Raw genomic sequence first — 16,011 nt, 5'->3', positions numbered from 1 at the left:
GTCTAGGGGGCTGGATTTAATGTGAATAAAACACTATCTCTCTCACATTCACCATATGCTCTCTTTCTTGTCTTTACTCTCTTACCTTGCCTGAAATCTGAGACAGTTACAAGACATCATTTTTAGGTCAAAGGTAAGAATAAAGTGGGCAGGGGCAGAAAAAGAAGCACAGGACAAAGGTCACTAACAAAGACCACGCCAACAAAATTGTGGATTTGAAATGATTTAATGGATAATATGGAAGGAGGAGAGCTGGGATGGTGTAGGAGGGATGGATTGAAGGTGTGGAGGAAGGGATGAAGGGATGGGGGTGAGGGTCGAGGGATGAGGTTCAAGGGATGAAGAGATAAGCGATGAAAGGATGAGGGAAAGAATCAGGGTTGAGGATGGATGAATGGAGCTCTATGTCGATGAAGCGATGTCAGTGGCAGCTTAGGTAATCTCAGGCTAGCTCAGGCAATCAGCTTAGATTGAGCCCCCAGTGGTTCCTGTATTCAAACAATGGCAAAAAAAGGTTGAATAAGGGTTTTTGTGGGGGTGAAAACTGAAATGGAGGGGTAAGGAATGGATGAGGTGTGCCTAAATACTATGTGGAAATATGGTGTGTATTAGAATGTATTGTATTGAACCTAGTTATAAAACTTAATTAAAATCAACCAAAGCAGTAGACGAAGATAAAAGATCCAAATGAAAGTAGACATCCATAGAAAAACACATTAAAAAGAGGAACCACTCACAGTATTGGAGCCATATCTCTAAAATCTACTCACCATATCTTTCTTTGTGTTTCATAGACAGAGAACAGCTCTTACCCTCCCTCTCTCTCTTTATCATCACTGACTAATGTACTGTACATACACTCAACACTATTTAGTATTTCACTGCTTTACCCCTGGTCAAACACTCAATAAACCATCTCATTAGACTGCTCTTTATCAAACTGCTCCTTCCGTATGGCTCTGCTCACGTCAAGACATAAGGGAAGTTTCTAATTAATAATAAATCTGTCATACTCTCTTTTACTTATAACTTCCCCTATCCTCAACTCTTTTCTTATCCTTTTTCTCTTTTCAGCCAATGCCAATCTTACTACAAGTATGACTCCAATGCTCTGAATTAACTAACGTAATGCTTCCTGTCCTGAAAGTATATATAAACACTTGAAACCAATGCAAAAGTACCTTCAAGTGCTATCCCACTGATGGCATTTAGATGATGGCTCCAATTGATTCCCTTTCAAAAAGTGTCAACTTCTCTCAAGAAATGCTAAGTCAATATTTTTTTAAACAAGTTATTATGGTCTCAATCGCTAAATTGAGGCGCTCTAGTAAGTGTGTTGGTGGCCTTTTTGGAAAAGATTGCTCCATTAATAAGATCTGAAGACTTCTAGCAGACTTCACTACACTGCTGTGTGGGCGTTGATTGACAATTTTCTCACCTACTGCTTTCGCTGGCTCCGGTACTCATACTGAGTGGGACTATTGTCACAATATTTTGGAAAATTTAACAGGTTTAGCATAATTCAGCTGAAGTAGCTAATGTTAGGCCAAGTGTGCACTGCCTGTTGTTCTTAGTAGGCTAACATTTTCTTTGATGCAAGATAGTGGGATGAGCTATGAAAGGCAAAACCCCACTGTCCTTATTTGGAAGGTCCTGGCTCCAAATGGAAGATATGATGCTGATCAGCGAGGCAGCTCGAGACTTAAACTGGCTCCAGTGCAAACCATTTGGTGGCATCCCATTTTGCTATAAGGTCTACGCTTCGCACAGAGGAATGCAGTGAACACTGATTACAGAAAGTCACACAAGGGCAAAGCCTGAATCTAATCGCCTGTCTGTTACTGGAGGGAATTTGTTAGCTTCCTGATTAAAAAAAGCCATTTACTCCATTAAACATTTGCCCAATTAGATAATTGGTTAGTTTGTCAATACATGAGGTGGTTTAAATGCATTCTTTAGGTAATTTGTTTGCATGGTTTCAACAGTGTGTGTATGTATGACTGTGTTTTTGTGTGGGCGTGTGGCACAGATTGATTAATTGATTACAGAGCATCCGCTACTTATGGGCACGATACACACACATACATGCAGGATGTATGTGTGTGTATCGTGTGTGTTTTTACAAGTGTGTGTCTCTGTACTACAATGGAAAATTTGTCTACAAAGTAAACAGACAAAATGTTTCCAGTACCTTTGGACTTATTCCAGCTCTTAAAAAACCTTTCAAATACAATATATCCCTCCACCTATATATATAGAGGATTATAGAGTATGAAAACATTTCAATTTTCAATTTTCTTTCCAATCATGCCATTTATAGATATTTTAATTCATTATGTAGAATAGCAGAATGAGCAGACAATTGCTGCGCCCAAGGCTACAGTGTTTGCATTATCAGACATTGATGAAAAGGTTAAAAAAGAGACTCCTTTTGCTCTGAGAGATGTATATGTTCCAAACAATTTCACCCAAACAAGAAACTTGATGATTTAAGAAATTAAAAGAAAAGTAAATCTGTGAGTGTGAGTGAGTGTGTGTGTGTGTGTGTGTGTGTGTGTGTGTGTGTGTGTGTGTGTGTGTGTGTGTGTGTGTGTGTGTGTGTGTGTGTGTGTAGGTGTGTGTGTGAGTGTGTGTGTCAAAGAAACAGAAAGTGAGAGAAAAGAGTGATAGACTGACAGAGAAGGAAGGTGAGACAGAAAGAGAACAGCTTACATACTATTATTGTAAGTCACACTTGGAATTGAATTTCTACAGAAGAGCAAAATGCGCCAGTTTTTTCACTGTGTCAACTGTTTTACATCGCTCTGTGTGTGTGTGTGCATGTGAGCATGATGATGTGTGTGTGTGTGTGTGTGTGGTGGTCCTGTGATGGGTGGTCTTGCTCTAGTTGCTCTTAAATTTCCTCTCACCTTACAGGGGACACATACACACATACATGCATTGATAAGCTTAATTTAAGAAAGAGACTTTATTTAACTCTGCAACATGCACACATAAACACATTTATCAGTACATGGCTGGTGCATGGTCGACACACACACACACACACACACACACACACACACACACACACACTCATCCTTTCTATCTCTTCTTTCTTCCCACATCTCTGACTCATTCATACACACACACACACACAATCATGCACAGGTGTATACAGGAGCCTACAACACATTCATTCATACACACAAACACTTGACACAGAAGACCCCACCACACACACACACACACACGTGCGCAAACACACACACTCACACACCTCCTCTGTGCTTATCTCTGTGCAGTGTGGAGCAGCTTTTGAAGGCAGTAGGGAGCCAGTTGTTGACGAGCTACTTAATAATTCCCTTGGACAGGCATGAAATTCTTTCCTTTTCTCTCTCTGTCTCTCTTTCTGTCTCCATTGCTCTTGCTCTAATATTCCTCTTCCTGCTGGGTTTTTATCTGGGTTTTTTTTACTTTCTCAATTTTTCTGATTTTGTTATGCTTTGTCTCTTTTTTTCAATCTACTCCCTTCTCTTTGTCTCTGTGTCGCCCTTTTAGTTTCTTTCTTTTTCTTCTGCTTCCTGCCATTCATATGTGTATTCACTATTTAACTCACATTGTTATTAATATGAAGGTTAATAAGGCACTTGGAATGATAGCCTGTGTTTTTAGCTTACACACATTCAACCAACATTGAGCTTATTTATATGAGACTGTTGTTGCCTTTCACAGGAACTACAGTAGTTACATAAACTGCTACTTGTATTTTCTAATTACCAATTACTCTACCTCTCCTACCTTTTGTATTGCTCTGTCTCTCTCTGTCTTTGAAAAATCATTTATGATTAAACATCAATGTACTTGAATTCAGTTTTTCTTCTCTATTGGAGGTTGTTTTTTTACTTTAGCCAGTTAGTGTCTGACCTGTGTTCAAACTGAAGGAGGGTCAGAGAGCCTGGTCAGCTAAGGCACATTGGCTTGTGCGGGCCAAAAATGAACAACCACATTTTTTCTACTGAGATTTCTGAGTTTATTGAGGACCTATATTCCTTCTAGGAAATAGCCACAGCCTCACACTCTGAATCCAACATTGAAAAAAAAAACAACCCTCAACTTCTTCCACCTACTCAGCTTCTCCATATTACAAATTAACTGCCATTAAAAAGGACATTACACTCTTGTTTTTTGGATATTCATTTAAATACTTAAAAAAAAATTTACTGTGCAAATAATACACAAGTAAAATTAACATGGTCCATGATTGCACATTATCAGCTCGATTTTAACCTTCAGCTCAATATTTTGGAAGCTTAAGCTTACTTTATTTCCACTCAGAACCATCACATCCTGTTAGCTTGCCCTGCTCTCTTGTGGCCTAAAGATGTACACCGAATAATCGAAAATATATCACTAAAACTTCCTGGCACTAACACTAACCCATTCAGAATGACTGCCTTTTTAATCCCGTGTCACTGTTTTGCCCTTAAGGGGCTATTAGTTAACCCACTTTTTCCAGGCTATCCCCATTATCTGTCTGATTTTGTTAAACTAGTACAGTGCCCATTTAAAACGTGCCTGTTCAAAATGGGTTGATTACTTTGCCTCTGGCTGACAGTTACTGTGAGGTGTGAATTAGTATATACACCAACAACATGAAAGACACTAACATTATGTTATACACAGATGATATAAAGAATGAGCGTTCTAACAGTAGCTTGCATTTATGGAGCACTTTGGAATTCATTTGGTGTTATATTTCTGTTCACCTTAAGAATGTAATTTCATTATTTAATATTTTTTAGATTTGTTTTTGAGATCTGCCAGCCCCTCAGATGTCAGGGTTTTTTTGGGTGACAGCAATAAAAATATGGGATAATTGTTATGTGGAGTGGAGCAGGTGCATCCAAATGCAGTAGACTGCAGGCAGAGCAAGGCTGAAGAATAACTTCTTCATTTTAGGCTCATGGAAGTAAAACAAAGCTGGCAGATCAGAGCAAAAGAGAACAAAGAGCCAACAAAACTGAACTGAAAACCAGGACTTAAATGTAGACTGAACTAATGAAACAACAAGGAACACATGGCAAGACACAAGGGCAGGCTGGGAGCTGACTGGCCGGGGAAGACACAGGGAGCAGGACAGGGCTAATGAGACTGATGCAGGTCAGTGTGGAGCATAAGAAGACAGGAGGTAAACAAAGAGCAAACAGAAAACCAAAAAACCCAGAAAATACAACATAACCATACACAAACCATCCCAGAACTCACATGAACCCGACTAAAATGAGTGTACAAGTCACAACGAGCACACAGCAAAATAAACGTCAGCATTATATTGCTGTGGACAAAAACATGAATAAATCAGTCTGTCAAGCAGAGTGGCATATTAAGGTTAACAACATAAAAACAAACCTGCAGCCCTGAATAATATAACTACTGTTTCAGTTAACTTTAGTACTTAGTTCCTAAAGTCAATGTAGAAAGCAACAGTATCTCAAGAGGTCCTTAAATATAATCTGCACCCTCTCTTATCTGTCCTTCTTCCTACTCTGTCCAGTCATAAACAGGCAGAAAAGCCTGGGGACTTCTGGTGGACTGGTGGAGAGACATAGAGCCACACTGAGACACAACCATAACTATAAGAAATAACCATAACTTGACATGCTGTATTTTTAATTTTTAAAGACTTGGCCTGCAGGTAGTGGAGATGTAAACATGATGTTATCTGTGGTGCTACTAATGGCCTCCAAAAGAGAGCACTCCCCAGAGATACACACACACACACATACATTTAAACATACACATACTTTACAGGCTTCATACAAACACAAACACATAGACAAATAGTCACACTTTATCTCTTCTCCTCTTTCTTTTCTTCCTCTTTTATTTTTATCCCTACATCTGCTCTCCTCCCTCAAGGCGGAAGAGGAATCTTTTTGATAATAATCATGGGGGGGGGGGGGGTTTCTCTGCACAACATACTTTCTTTATGCCCTTCTTCTTCTCCTGCTCTTCCTTTTTCATCTTTTCCATGCTCTTAATCCTGTTTATCCCAACTTCTCCTCCTCTTCACCTGTTTCACCTTCAACCTGCATAACTGTCTCCTTCTGTGTTATATATTTACATATATGTACAGTATTTCCAATTTCAAGCACAATTGAGCAGAGCGTAAGAGGGAGAAAGGAAAATGAAGAGACTAAGATAAAGAGTTTGTGAGTGTGTGCTTATGTGTCTGTGTTTATATGTATATTTGTGTGTGTGTGTGTGTGTGTGAGGGATCTCATTAAGTAAAGGTCACACAGCAGTGTACAGCGGAGAAGGATATAGCGTTAGGAAACTTCTCACTGGCCACTTCCGCTTAAACTTTTGTGTGTGTGTTTGTGTGTGTGTGTGTTTGTGTCTTGTTGGACATATTTGTGTCACTTGTTAGCGTGTACATTTCTGCAAGTGTGTATCTGTGGCCTGATGTGCTATTTATATACTTTTATTTGCATATTCCTGTTTGTGTTCTCGTGTATTTGTTCTTAATCTTCCACCAGCTTGTGAGTATGTTTGTACATTTGCATATGTAGGTTTTTATGTGCACGTCAAAGTGTCCTTGAGCAACACAGTCAACCCTAGATGTCTTGCAAAGCAGCTTCAGCTACAGGTGCGTAAATGAGGCAATATACAAAGAATGGAAACATACACAAACTTGACTTTGTTACTTGACTGTCCATTTCTGAGGACATTCATCAACATTATCTGTTTCATTAATCCCAACTCTAACCTAACTGTCGCAACTAAATGCCCAACCCCGTCCATTGAGTGGACAAAGTATGCTTGCTGTATGCAAATGTATGCATTTATTGTTGGAAATCAATTAACACCACAAAACCATGACAAATATTGTTAGGAACCAGGCGGGGAGTTCCGGTCCTCTGAAATGAGGCCAACGCGGAAGTAACTTGGAACTGCATTCTATCAAAAGACCACCAGGGGGCGACTGTTTTGTGTTCAAAAGGACTTCCGTCTCTATACAAGTCAATGAAGAATTCACCAACTTCTCACTTGATTTCTAACCTCAGTAAACGTTTTCAAAATGTGTTTATGGTCTCAATTGCTAGTTTAAAGCCTTCTTCAATGCAGTATGATGTTCATTTGTGAAATTTTGGCCTCCCTGATTTTATATTTGACGATAAAGCAGGGTATGCATTGGGGCGTGGCTACGTCATGTTTGACAGGTTGATTGACCAATATCCTCGAGATCCAGCCCTCGCAACCTATCGCAACCACCCCGCTCCGCCGTTGGCTCCGCCCATACTTCCGCCCATGACTCCGCCTCATGCCCATATAAGTAGAATCTGTGTTCTTTTTTTCACGACATGCACCTGAAATTTTCAAGATGGCGCTGCCTAGATTAGAAACTATTGGCTTCCGAGCAGCAATAATTTTATCTCTATTCAAGTTAGCCATAGAATTAAAACAGAAGTTGGCCATCGCTAGTGTCCTCCAGTCAATGGGTGCATTGGGCGAGTGTAGGGGAGTGTACACACTATGTTTTTATCCAGTGAATGTCTTTAGAGCAGGAGGTGACTGAAGGACACTAAGAAAGAAGAACACCTCTGAGGCCATATCCAGTTCTCTTTATTCATCCACAAGATAAACAAGCAAGTCATCACAATAAAAGTCCCCCATTGTTTTGTTATTTAAAAGCGTTTTCATCTTCAATAACTTAACACAGCAATCAGAAAACTGGAAAATAAAGCAGATGTCTAAAAGTACAAAGATGGTCTCCAGCACAGACCTGAGTCCCACAACACAGCTTGTTTGAGGGGGAGAAGCAGAAGAAGGGGGGTTTTCACAGGTTGGATGCAGTCGGTCACAGCAACTCGTTTGAAGGCAGGTCAGGCATACTTTAGCCTGACCCCTAGAGATGGTCCATCTTGGGTGTGATTTGGCTGCAACCCAGCTGGTGAAACTGATAATGGAAGTGTAAATCAACACAGATTGATTTGACTTGGTGTGACCAAACGTGCCAATGGAAAACCCCTATCTGATGACAGCTGTGGGGTTGTTTGCCAGGCCACCATCAATACAATCTGTTCAAACCACACCCACACTGTTGAAATTGAAAGTATTGAGTGTTAAAGTGATGCCCAAGGATTTTTTAAAACTTATCTGATTGTTTCAGATAAATACCATTTGAACAGGATAAGATTGAAGAAGTGAGGATCAGCCAAAATCTGCTCACTTAAAAAAAAAAAAAAAAAAAGAAGTCCCCTCTGTCAAGGTCCAAAACTTTTCAAAGACAGAAGAACAAGAACACACATTTTGCAGTCAAGGGCTGCAGTGTTTTGAAATGAAAACATTTCAATACAAACAGTATCTGGAAACATACTGGGGTTTGAAAAGTACAGTACAGTTATTCTTTATTTCTCCTTCATCATCTCTGTTGACATCCTGTGTGCTGAGATGAATTTCATTGTAGATTCAAATAGCAGAGACAAGCACACAAACTTGCTAAATGAAATTGTAATTGTAAACTTCCCATCCAGGAACAGTGAGCCCAGGTAAATGCCATGTAATCAGGCGTGTGTGTGTGTTGGCGGTGATAAATGCTCCCTTGGAAACTCAATGCCAAATAATCAAGATTGACGCTTGCACACAGCGCTCAGAGGTGTTTGTGTGTGTGTGTGTGTGTGGGTGTGCTGGTTTGTTTGGGCTATTTTTATCGGAAGGATCTAATCAAATATAATCATGCTGATTACAATAATCTTGAGGTTTATAATCACCTTCCTTTTCTCTCTCTCTCTTTTAAAAACTCTTCCCTGGTCTCCCTTACTTGTTTATTCTTGTTTCTCCTTCTGCATCTTTGTCGATCATCAGTTATGTTTTCCCTCTCTTGCACTTTAGGAAGAGCCAATCTAAAGCCAACATAACAGCATTGTTGAAACACATTTGTCAACAAAGCAATATTTAAATTGAACTCAAAAAAGAACTCTTATTGAAAATATTAGATCGGAATATCAAACAATGGCAGTTTCAGGCCTAAAACATGAAAAAGATATATCCCACTGCTATTCAGGGTTGCAAATAAGTTTAACAGGATTCAAGAATATTCTCCTTTTAAAAGACACCTTTTTTGTCTTTCTCTCTCTCTCTCTCTCTCTCTCTCTCTCTCTCTCTCTGTAGGATACAGAGGTGGTGAATACAGCCATTCTCACAGGTCGTCGCGTGGCAGTGCCCATCAAACTGGTTACCGTGGAAACTGATGGGCAGGTTAGGGAGGTGGATGATTGGGTCACCTGCAGCTCGACAGATGTGGATGTGGTCAAGGTAGGTGTGAGGATTGCACACAGAAAGATACAGTACATACATGTCAAGTCTAGATGCACACACACACTGCAATGATCTCATTCACATAACTGTGTACACATCCATATTACAAATCCAGTGTCTGTGGAAACATTTTATTAAAATACTTTACATGTGTTTAGACAAAAATAATCTTTACACTTTCAATACACTTCAGGGCAGTATATTGAAAATCATTTCAGTTGTAATGTTGATACAAATTCTGAAACCATATGAATGGAAAAGGCCTAAGATTGTTTCAAATGTAGCTAATTTCTGACTGGTAAATGCTCTATGGGGGAAGAAAAAGCCGTAATTGGCAAACCAAATAATATTTTGCTTAGTGACTAAACGTGTACCAAAGTGAAAAATGTGCTCAGGCATTTCATAAAATGTTTTAAGTCATGGTCTGCCAGGTACATAAAATATGAGTAAATAAATAATTTTAAGAGCTCAAGAAATAAAGACAGTGCACAACATTTAAAGAACAAAGTAGAAACCACAGTTATGTGATGTGGCAGTATTTTCACATCAGGAAATCCATCTTGAATCATTATCATCATAATCTGGGAGGATTTGTGTTGTTATCTAATTCACGTTGTGTAACAGTGTGCTGGCTTTTTTTGATTCCCAGTTTCTGTTTTACTGAATGTCTTATGGAACTGGATAGGAACGTGTAGCCATTAAATACCACAAAGAGATGCTGGCAGTCTTTTGCTACCGCCACCAGTAGAAAGGTGTGAAACCACTGACAGGAATTGTGTCCCCTACATGATTGTGTGCATACATGTGAGCACTCTCTCTCATCAGAGCATTTCTCTACTTGTGTTAATTAACTCCACATGGTACCTTTAACTCATTATACAGCTTCATGTAGTGGCAGGTCTGGCTTCCATTCCTTCATTCAATAACATGAATAGTCAATATACGATTATGTATCCTCATTCTACTGTTTACTTCAATTAAAGACAGGCGGTTGTAAAAATAACCACATCACCATTTGCACGATTATGCATATCAAACTAGTCACTTATAAGTTTGTACAGTTTATGCAGATTGACTATTACTTTTCTTAATGGAAGCAAGGTTATGAGTGCCTTGTGCACAAAACCTCAATTTCACATCATTACTATTTTGCATCTTCCTTTACTTTTCTTATTTAATCTTTTACAGATGTCAGGGTTAGCCAGTGTTGCCTTCCTCAAACTGGCAGGGATCCAGTGTGTCTCTGAATGACTCTTAAGCAGGATAGGTGTTGGGTGACACTTTGGTTTCAGTGTGGTGGAAGGACGTGTGTGTCAAGTGCTGAGCCGCTCTGCTGCACAAACTAACAGCAACAGAATTACTGTACCAATTAATAAAGCAGAAATACCTTCAAAAAATAACAATACAGTAGCAACCAGATGCCAGTGACTTAAGATTGATTCCTCGTGTGCTACGTTCCTTGTGCCCTCAGGGCCTAAAATGAAACACACCCTTGCAGTGACAGTTTCAATATGAAGCCAATTTCCTGGTACAAGCCGACAGGAGTGGTGCTGTTTAAGTACGATCAATAACAACACAGTGAAAATGGAAGGAACTTATTTAGATAGATGTAATGTTAGCACTGTGTGTGTGTGTGTGTGTGTGTGTGTGTGTAAGGGAAAATAAAGGAAAGTGTGTAAAGAGTGGAGGAAAGGCTCACTTGCTTGTGTGTGTGCGTATTTGAGTACCAGGTATTTGTTTGTGTGTGTATCTGTTTATTTGTTTGTTTGTGTGTGGGGGGAGGGGTGGTATGTCTTGTGAGCATACATGTGAATGAAACAAGGTCATGAAGCTAGTAATGTGTTTCAGTGCAGTGAGGAAAATGTGCATCCAGATTTTCACAAACGTACATTCTGTAAAAACACGTAAACATACACACTTGACCATCACAGAAGCAGAAATGAAATACTTGACCACTGAAAAATGTTGTGTATTTGTTACAAATGCCCAGTGTGCTGACAGTACAGATGTGTGGCTGTGTGTGTGTGTGTGTGTGTGTGTGTGTGTGTGTGTGTGTGTGTGTGTGTGAGAGAGAGAGAGATACACTCTTTTTTTCTTCATTCATAAATTGAAGCATGTTCAACTCTTTGCATCAGTTCTCTTCACAAAGATCAAACCCTTGTCTTTCCATTGACAGGACAAAACATCTACTTCCCTTTCAGTCTGAATGCACATTAAAGAACACTGTAATTTAGCTGCTGTAACCAGTGGCTGAAATTGAGTCAGTCTTTGTTTCACCCCAAACTAGGAAGCTCATAGTGCAGGGTCGCAGAATACACAAAAGAACTCATTAGAATTTCCTCATGCTTCTCAAGCTTCTCATCAGCAAGGCCTGAAGTCGGGATTTCTGGTTGATTAAATATCTTCCTGGATTACTAAATGTACTTCTCCTAAATTTTCGCTAACCACATACTGGTAATAGCACAGACAGACTTAGGCAATTCAACTCCTTACTGTCATTATTATAGTACTTTAAAGTTGACATATTATGCACATTTCCAGGTCTATATTTCCAATCTGGTGCTCAACTGGAATATCTTTGCATGATTTAGAGTGTTCTGCAGCCCCTCAGTACAGCCTCTGTCTGAAACTGGCCGTTTTAGCTACTGTTTCTTTAACACTAGAGTCATGGCAGTTTTTCAATTGTATGTTACTGTGTTTTAATAAAATATTCAAGCCCCCCAGTCTTTAAATTTCTTTAAAATAATGATGTTTTGGACCTCCTATGGCTGAAAATAGTGAAGTTAGATCCAGGTTAAAAACACAAGCATTAATACCAATAAACCACCACTGGGTAAATTGTACCTATACGAAATTAATTTATTTCCACGGTTTATGTTTAAATATTCTTAAAGTTTTCAAACAGTTTTCTTACTAGACATTCATTGGAGTGGGTGATCTGACAAGTTCGTCAAGTCATAATTAAATTATAAAAAAAAGCAAAGAAGAATGACCCGCAAAAAGCCTTTGTCAAGTGCAGGAAAGCTGCCCATGGAAAATTTACAGTCAAAGTGCTGAATGTTTAAATGTCTTATACAGGTCCCTTAAAGTGTATTTGTAAGTAAAACCTATTTTTAGTTGATTTAGTTGATTTGCCATGTTACAGTTTATTTTGTCATTGGCAATTTAGCCTAATTTACCATACTCTGTTTTTATGAATGGGATACCAAAAGAGAGATATATATTTGTTAAATAGTCTAAATTAATAATTGATTTGGTGAAATTGTGTGTTTGATTTGTTTAAAGTTGATTTTGTTGCACCATTAAATCACCCATAAGTGCAGTTGTTGTTTATTGTTATTATTATGGCTCATTATTGTCCATTTTGGGGTATTTAGGCCTACTTTGGTTATTTAAATAACATGAGTTATCTCATTATGTGATGCATGTTGTTTTGTAGTAATATCATCAATATGCAAATACTTTCCTCTATTACCTACTTTCATTGTAATTTGTGACTGAATTATACTGATGACGATGCAAGCTTTTAGTGTTCTTAAAGACCAAAACACAGCTGGTGATAATGAGTTAATTTCATGACTTTAGACATTCTTGTGTGAAGACAATGCCTGAATACAATGGCAGATTACATATTTTAGATTTAGAAATGCAGTAGCCAGGCACAAGGGTAAATTTACCCCTTGGCAGTTTTAGGTCTACAGCAATCCTGAACAGGTCTAGAGGAGCTCAGTCTGTTCTGATTGGCCAGCTCTCCTTAGCAGACATCCACTGGAAGCTATATCAATAAATGCATAAATAAAGCTATATTAGTAGGATTTTGCTACTTTTTCTTGTTGTTAACTTGAAATGTAACTGGACAAGACAAACCACACGTGGAAAAACCTTAGGAACAAAGGCTTCAGAATGTGAGTAAGGGTGCACTCACACTAGGGCTAGTTGTTCCGTATCGTGCTGAAGCACGAATACCCCCCCTCCCAGGTCCCCCGCACTCACATTACCTCAAATCCAAGTGTACTCAAGTATGGTTGCCTCCGACAAATACGTTGGGCGTTGTGTACGTAACCGTGTGCTCATTAGGGTTTAATCCCGGGAAAATCCCATCAAAAAACAGTATTATTTAAAAATAAAAAAACACAGAACATTAGTGAAATATTCACTAAAACATAAGTGGACAGTTCACTCTCAAAAAACATGCACAGGTGTGTGTTCGTGTGCTGTGCGCCGATGACACACAACACAGCCGATCAGTTAACACAACCCACTATGATTAAAAAGTGCAAGCATGTTCTTCTGAGTCATGCCTGTGTAGTATGCAGAGGTGGCAAAAGTACTACAGATAGTTGTGTAAAAAAGACATACTGATTCAACTCTTTACTCCAGTAAAAGTAAGAAAGTTCGATCACTTTGAGTGATCATCCACGCTCACAGGAATAGACTTACTTTAACTGAATGACTTAGAAGTTGCCAAATGACTTACTTCAATGAATTTTGTTAGTTTATATAATGCAGATTTGTAAAATATTACTTTTATGAGGGTCAGTCACAGTCACAGACAATAAACTTACCGTTTCATAATTGTGGTAACAGCCTTGCAGCAGGTGTAATGAAGTCCACGCAGCGAGCTGGATGCAAACTAATATTAAATCTATAGCCTATTCATTATAATGTTGATGGACATAAATTGAGTTCTTTTGCCTTAATAATGATGAATAATACACAAAAAATCAGTCGGACTGGGAACCCATATACTGTATGCATAATGTCTCCTTGTTGCATTTAGTGTTGCTTGAAATGAACAGGGGCTCAGCTAATGTTGCCTTTTAAAAATTGTTGATTTCCCGGGATTTAAAATGTCTTATTTTCGGGAAAAATATGAATCCCTAGTGCGCATGCGTGACCAAGTGTACCGTGCTCTAGTCTAGCACACCTCTTCCAACCGTACTGGGCCAGGAAAGCGTACCGCTCTGAAGCACGGTACGCTTGCACTCACACTAGCCAAATAATCTAGACTTTAGGGGGCAAACGTGCTTGGGCACAGTACGATTGCCTAGTGTGAGTGCACCCTAAGTGATGATTGAGTTTTAGTGTTGTTGTTTGTTGACATCTCATCCAACAGATACTTTCACTTCCTCATAGGCTTCATAAAAATCTTCCGCTTTTGGCAAACCAAAACTATTACAAGTCCCAAACTTATAGTACAACCTAAAACTGTCCATTTACTGTGGGCAGAACATGGTTAACAACCAATTAAGAAGAAATGATTGAGTTTGGTTCCCATGATTTACTTCATGCAGTCGCTTTCTTGTTGTTCGAGTTTGTGGTAAGTACAATTTGGTTATTTTCTTTTTTTACAATTTAGAGTTGCAGTGACTCTGAAACACTATACTTTAGCACCTGAAAAGAGAAGAAATTGGGGGGGATGAAGTCTGAATTTCTCAAACAGCCCTAAAAAAAAGACACTTTTGATGTATCCAGCCTCAGAATACAGACAGTGACCACAGCAGCCCCTGAAATGAGACATGGTGCATTTTTGTCTTTGAAGTCAAGCCTCAACAGAGCAAAATAATGTTATATTAGTCACCACACCAAGATCACAAGATACTGAGTTTTTAAAAATCCTTCCAGGCACACACAGTGATGAAAAGTTTTGAGTTGAGAGAGGAGATAAATGAATGAATCAAAAAAAGACAATTTCCTTCACGGTTGTTTTTAACTGTCACATTCCTGTTTTTACTGCAAGCTTGTTGAGCAACTGCTTCCTTCACTCTTAAGAGAAACTCATAAGAATGACGGATTAACTCTTAAGGAGATTTTTTTTTAAAGTTCTCTGTTTTAGCTGTTACAATTTAGAAGAAGCAGGCTAAAAAGAATTTGTAGGAATAAGTGTGCAGAAGATTAGAGTTCTCATTTGGTTTCACATCGCATCCCATTAACCAACCTTTAGTTTAATTACTCATGCTGGATAAATGTTTTTTAGAGGGAATTGCACAGTGGTCTTCCCTGCCCTTCTAATGAACAAATGGCAGAACAGAACTCAAGATGAAATGACTGGCTTAACCTGTCAGTGCTACAGCGCACTGCTGTAGATTTCACTGATACAGTTCTTGTTGTTCAGTTTAGCTCATTTATCCTTGACAACAACATAAGCAGCAGCGATGTACTACATAGATAATAACTTTCCTCCCTCCCTCTCATCTCATTCTCTGTCAGGGTAAACTATCTTGTTAAGGTCCCCTGAGATGCTGTCACTTGTTATGTGTGTATGTGTATGTGCTGCTATTGTTGACACAGCAGTATGTGTAGGTCAGTGGTGGCGAAGCTAGTAGGGGACAGATAGGGGACAAGCACACACATACACACAAATTAGTACCATTATCCTGACCTCACGCAAGCTTTTTTCTGGCAAAGCAAAGGGGGTGAGAGGAGGAAAGATGGGATGAGGAGTGGCAAGAAGATGATGAATGGATCGATGAGGAGAGGAGAAACAAGGAGAGAAGATGAAATGAGAGAACTAGAAGAAGGGCAGCTAAAAAGAAAACTGGCACAAGAATTTAGAGGGCAAGAGAGGAGGGAAAGGAAGTTAAAGGAAGTTGGAATAAGAGAAGGAAAAAGAGTAATGAAATGGAGAGGGGTGAGGTTTCTGATGACTTCAGAAAGCAAACAAACAAAATCCCAGTGGCAAACACCTGGATCCCTGACTAATAACAA

The 16,011-nt window shown here is 39.0% G+C and overlaps 1 protein-coding gene across 1 annotated transcript in view; it reads left to right on the top strand.

The window, feature by feature from the left end:
- The window catches only part of si:dkey-215k6.1 (transmembrane protein 132D), a 198,481-nt gene that overhangs the window by 141,164 nt on the left and 41,306 nt on the right, over window positions 1-16,011 (top strand). Inside the window, exon 6 of the mRNA XM_053325498.1 lies at window positions 9,157-9,300. Within this exon, the coding sequence (XP_053181473.1) occupies window positions 9,157-9,300 (144 nt within the window). The remainder of the gene's footprint in view (window positions 1-9,156; window positions 9,301-16,011) is intronic.

The sequence above is a fragment of the Scomber japonicus genome, chromosome 9 (assembly GCF_027409825.1).
Source record: "Scomber japonicus isolate fScoJap1 chromosome 9, fScoJap1.pri, whole genome shotgun sequence".
Taxonomy (NCBI): Eukaryota; Metazoa; Chordata; class Actinopteri; order Scombriformes; family Scombridae; genus Scomber; species Scomber japonicus.
Note: the sequence above shows the minus strand (reverse complement) of the source record. Positions and strands in the feature narration are given on the sequence as shown.